General features: G+C 36.5%; 1 protein-coding gene across 1 annotated transcript; it reads right to left on the minus strand.

Moving 5' to 3' along the window:
- Window positions 1–6: 6 nt before the first annotated feature.
- Window positions 7–807, minus strand: LOC119429625 (UDP-glucuronosyltransferase 1A5; the record flags this gene model as incomplete). Its single annotated transcript, XM_037697220.1, has 1 exon — window positions 7–807. A coding segment is annotated over exon 1 (801 nt), but the record flags the coding sequence as incomplete, so codon positions are not given.
- Window positions 808–4,759: the final 3,952 nt, after the last annotated feature.

Genomic DNA, 4,759 nt, shown 5'->3' on the forward strand with positions numbered 1-4,759 from the left:
AGGCATAGTAGGTCGTGGAAACTCAAAGGTGAAATCATTTCTCATCAGCCAGATATCAGCTGCCTGAAACAGCTCCATGTAATGTACATCACTGCCAAAATAACGATGGACAAAAGGTTTGTAATTTGAATCTACAATGAAAAAAATTTGGACACGAGATAAGATGTAGATAAGGACATTTTTGACCCTGTGAGCAAATGTCATCTTATCAGTTAGATCTGCTGTTGGTATTGGGACATAAGAAAGTGGGGAGGGTGCAATTGCTTCATGCCCTTCACCCTGAATAGTCCATCTGACATTATAGACAAGTGGAAGACCCAAACGGTGAGCTAGAAGTACTCCTCCACCAGTTCCAGGATCAGTGAGAACCAGATCAAATTTGGCATCGCGAAGGCTCTGCATCAGTTTTGTATTCTCAAATATTTCTTCCATTGTTTGAAGAACCTGTTTGTTCATCTGATGGAAGTGTTTTAATTGCTTGTATTCTGTAGAAAGGCGAGTCCATATGGAAGAGCCTTGGCGACGCATGTTTAGTGTTCTCATGATTAGTGACCCAAAGTTATGTTCATCAAAACCAGTTGAGGAAATTGTGATGGTCTTGTAGTACTGGGATTCTTCTTTGATGTACCAGGAATCAGAAGGCCGCATCACGGTCACCTCATGTCCTCTGGCGTGAAGCTCCTTTATCATAACATTCATGTTGACCCAGTGGCTTCCATCCAAAGGGAACACCAAGACTTTTCCTCCATTTACCAAAGATGATGAGGAGAGCAACACCACAAGTGTCAGCAGGATCAATTGGTACATCTCTGAAAGAAATTCTGACAGAAGATATAAGATGTTAGAGCTGTTCATTTAACAACAAAGACTCCTGTTAATTTTGACTACTTGGTTTCTGCAAATATGAACGGTCTTCTAAGACTGGAATAAAACCAATTTAAGAGAATAATCTGTCTTTCAGGAAAGTATTTACATTGAATAAATCTGGAATTTATTTATTTTTAATTTTTTTTGCTAGCTTTAACATATAGTTATGCCTACGAAAAAATTCCATCTAGCATTCTTTAACCAAAAGCCTGCAAAAATACCATGATGTGTCTGAATTGACTGATCTTGTTGCCAAGATTGATAACCTTTGCTGAACTTCTCATGTCATTTTTTCCAAGTTATTGTACTCAATGGAAACATACAGTAATTCACAATTTTGCCAAGTCCTGAGATAAATTAACAACTTGATTTGTACACTGGGTTGAACAAAATGGACAATTGCTGTCCCAAAACATCAAACCAGAGGATCCAAGTAGTTTCTATTTTATATTGATACAATGTAAATATTTCTAAACTTTGGTTTTAAAGTAAAATGTCAACATCCAAGATTCGTTGTCCAATCACAAACTAAAAATATAAGTTTTAGCTATTAAAGGGATAGTCTTGCCATTTCTGAAATAATGTTCTGGCAAATATTTTTCAATCATTAGTACTTTATCAAGGGCAGCACGGTGGCGCAACTGGTAGAGCTGCTGCCTCTCAGCGAGCAGGTCCCTGGTTCAAACCCCGGTCCAGGGGCCTTTCTGGGTGGAGTTTGCATGTTCTCTCCATGCATGCGTGGGTTTTCTCCGGGTACTCCGGTTTTCTCCCACAGTCCAAAAACATGCATGTTAGGCTGATTGGTAACTCTAAATTGTCCTTAGGTGTGAGTGAGAGAGTGAATGGTTGTTTGTCTCGTTTGTCTCTATGTGTCCCTGTGATGGACTTGCGACCCGTCCAGGGTGTACCCCGCCCCTCGCACAGTGATTGCTGGACATGGGCACCAGCGACCCCCGTGACCCAAAATGGAATAAACGGGTAAAGAAAATGGATGGATGGATGGAAAAGTCTTCCTTCAGGCCACGGTAAGGATTGGCCTAATGATAGTCTGCTTTTTAGTCTTTCATACTAATAAAACCAGTCCTAAAAATGGCATACTGGTGTCAAAGAACACAGCATTAGCTAGTATTAAACTTCTTAAATTTTGCATGACATTGTTTAGTTTGTCATTGCGTTCTGAACCTAACAACATTTGTGCCACTATGGACATGTGTGTGCTGACCCTTTGTGTTTATATTGATAATACTGAGGCTGTAAAGGTTGCAAATGTATCAGCTAGCCTGATGAGCACATCTAGCCATTTCAGTTCCACTCATCTCTCATTGGTCTGGTACATTCACAGCCTCAGCATAAACAGTTTGTTGATGTTCAGCTTACATACATTTGAGAAGTGAAACAGTCATTGCTCTTTTGGGGAAAACAGCAACAAACTCAACAATTAGAGCCTGTAGGAAGTCTTTCTCAAATAATATTATTAACTTACTTTTATGTATATGAATGTTTCTGTTCACTGCCCTGAGACGACTTCTGTTGTGACTTGGTGCTATACAAATAAACTGAATTGAATGCTGCCTTTCTATCCAGGTTCAGTGCACTGTGACTGATGTCGCAGTTGACAAGGTTCTAATTACTGATAACTATCTGACAAAATCTCACTTCCAAAATGACTAGACTATTCTTTTAAAGTTAAAAAGCTTTGTCACTTACGGTAATATTCTTTCTCGACCTTACATGCCTTTCCTGACATGAAGGTATTTGCTTTTTTAGATTTGAAGATCAAATGTCCTTTCTACTTCAGATGCTTTTTAAAATTGGATTTTCTGCTTTTTTTTTTTTTTTTTGTACTGCTTGTTGACACGCATTAAGTTTTTTTGCAAGACAAAAAGGTTTTTCAAAACACTTTGATGCATGCCCACTTTCACTTCATACACTAGAAACCAAAACAACAATGGAGAAATGTTTACAATTTGTCTGTCTCACTTTTTTCTGATCTTTTAAACTTGAACTGTGCTGAAATGGTTAATAACTAAGTGGAAACTGAACAAAATCTAAATCTAAAGCCACTTTCACAAAACATTTCTGCACAATGGCCTCTAAATCAGCCTGTCATTGAAATGCCTCTGACTGTTTATAAGTCATGAATCAAGCCAGATCCATCCTGCATAGATGTGAGCGTTCAGAAATGAAGCTAGCTTCTTCAAAAGAAGGACCAAAAGAAGTGAAGCAGAACTCAGCTGTGTTTATTTGGAGCACTACGCATTACTCGTGTGACAGACGAAGCATGCTCAGTTTAGAAATTCTCTTTGTGGTTCCCCAATTTATTTATTTTTTCTTACCTAAATCTCATTTGCTCTGTCATTATCAATCTTCTTTGTCTGCAGTAATAGATTTATTTGTAGATAAATTGCAGAGCCAGGTTGTGGCACAGACTGTATGTCATCACCTCGTCAGACTATTGAGCTGCAAAGCCACCTTACCTTTTCAACATGTCCACAGTTTCAGCTCCGTTACTACCTCGCTTGGTAGCACAAAGGCGTGGTTTGGCTTTAACTCTTCCACCGCCTCCGTCCATTCAGAATTTAGAGCGGAAGGTGTCGAGGCTTGGTTTAAAATGTTTTGTGAAAGTGCCTTATGATATTTTTGGAAGAATCCTTTATTGACCTATGAATGTTCTTTCTTCATATTAATGCATGCATTCTCACCAGCTAGTGGCACGGCATGGGTATTTCAGTGTTTCTGTCAGAATTTGTGAATGGAGAAAAAAATATTAACCAAGAAAATAATCTAGATTAATGTGAACAGGGTTAAAGTCTAAATTCAGTTGGTTTAAATATATTTAAAAAATGACTCACTTAACTTAAACATAGCAAAAGACCAAAAAACAGTTTTGTTAAACTACATTTGATTATTGCATGTTTTTAAATGTTGCATTTAGATTGCATCATAAATAATGTTTGTGGTAATATATATTTATTTATATTAATAAATACAGAGGTTTTATCTGAACTCTTGAGTATACTTGAGATCTTGAGATGAGTTGGATGTAACTGGGACCCTGTGCACATGATTTCGTCCCACCTCATGCATCACGTGGTGAGAACGGCAATAAACCTACTTGAACTTGAACTTACTGACTACATGAAGGACATAAACCACCAAAGAGCAGGTAATTTAATAAAGTGGATATTACTTTTTAGCCATTATTGCATTTTGCTTTACATATATTGTTACTTGGTGACACAAGTACATAAATATAAACCTTTAAAACCCAGAAAATTTGCTTAATTTCCATTTTAATATTTTTGCATAATTGATACAGATACAAAGAATATTTGTGAACTTTTACAAAATTAATATGATTTTGCTTTTATAAAATGAAATGATTTGTAATAATAAAAAGGAAATATGTTTTTTTTTTAAGTACAGTACAATCACAACCCTTGTAAGAAAAAAAACCCAAAATGCTCAAGTAATAAAAATGGTTAAATAATAAAAAAATTCCAAGATCGTTTTTCAGTAAAAAATTCTTAACGCCAGACATGGAGTGTAGGATGATATGTAACAGATATAAACATGTACCAGAAAAGTGACAACTTTAACTGAAATATCTAGAAAGTATGAGTGTAATCCTAGATGTTTAAAAAAACTGGCTTGTATAATGAAAAAAAAATTATATTTTAAATTCCGCTCTGACGGATATGCATAGTTATTTTCAGGCTCATTCCTTTTTTACTTTGCTTCTGCAAAAAAGTTTCTGACAAAGAACCTTTACTACAAAAATGAAAACAGTAAATACTAGCACAATGACTGCCAGTAGGAATGCCATAACATCTACTGAGTAGTATTGGATTGTGGACATCTTGTAGGACTCTGTCCTCAGATGTGCTGCTCC

The sequence above is a fragment of the Nematolebias whitei genome, unplaced genomic scaffold (genome assembly GCF_014905685.2).
Source record: "Nematolebias whitei isolate Nwh7 unplaced genomic scaffold, NemWhi1 Nwh_scaf_3930, whole genome shotgun sequence".
Lineage (NCBI taxonomy): Eukaryota > Metazoa > Chordata > Actinopteri > Cyprinodontiformes > Rivulidae > Nematolebias > Nematolebias whitei.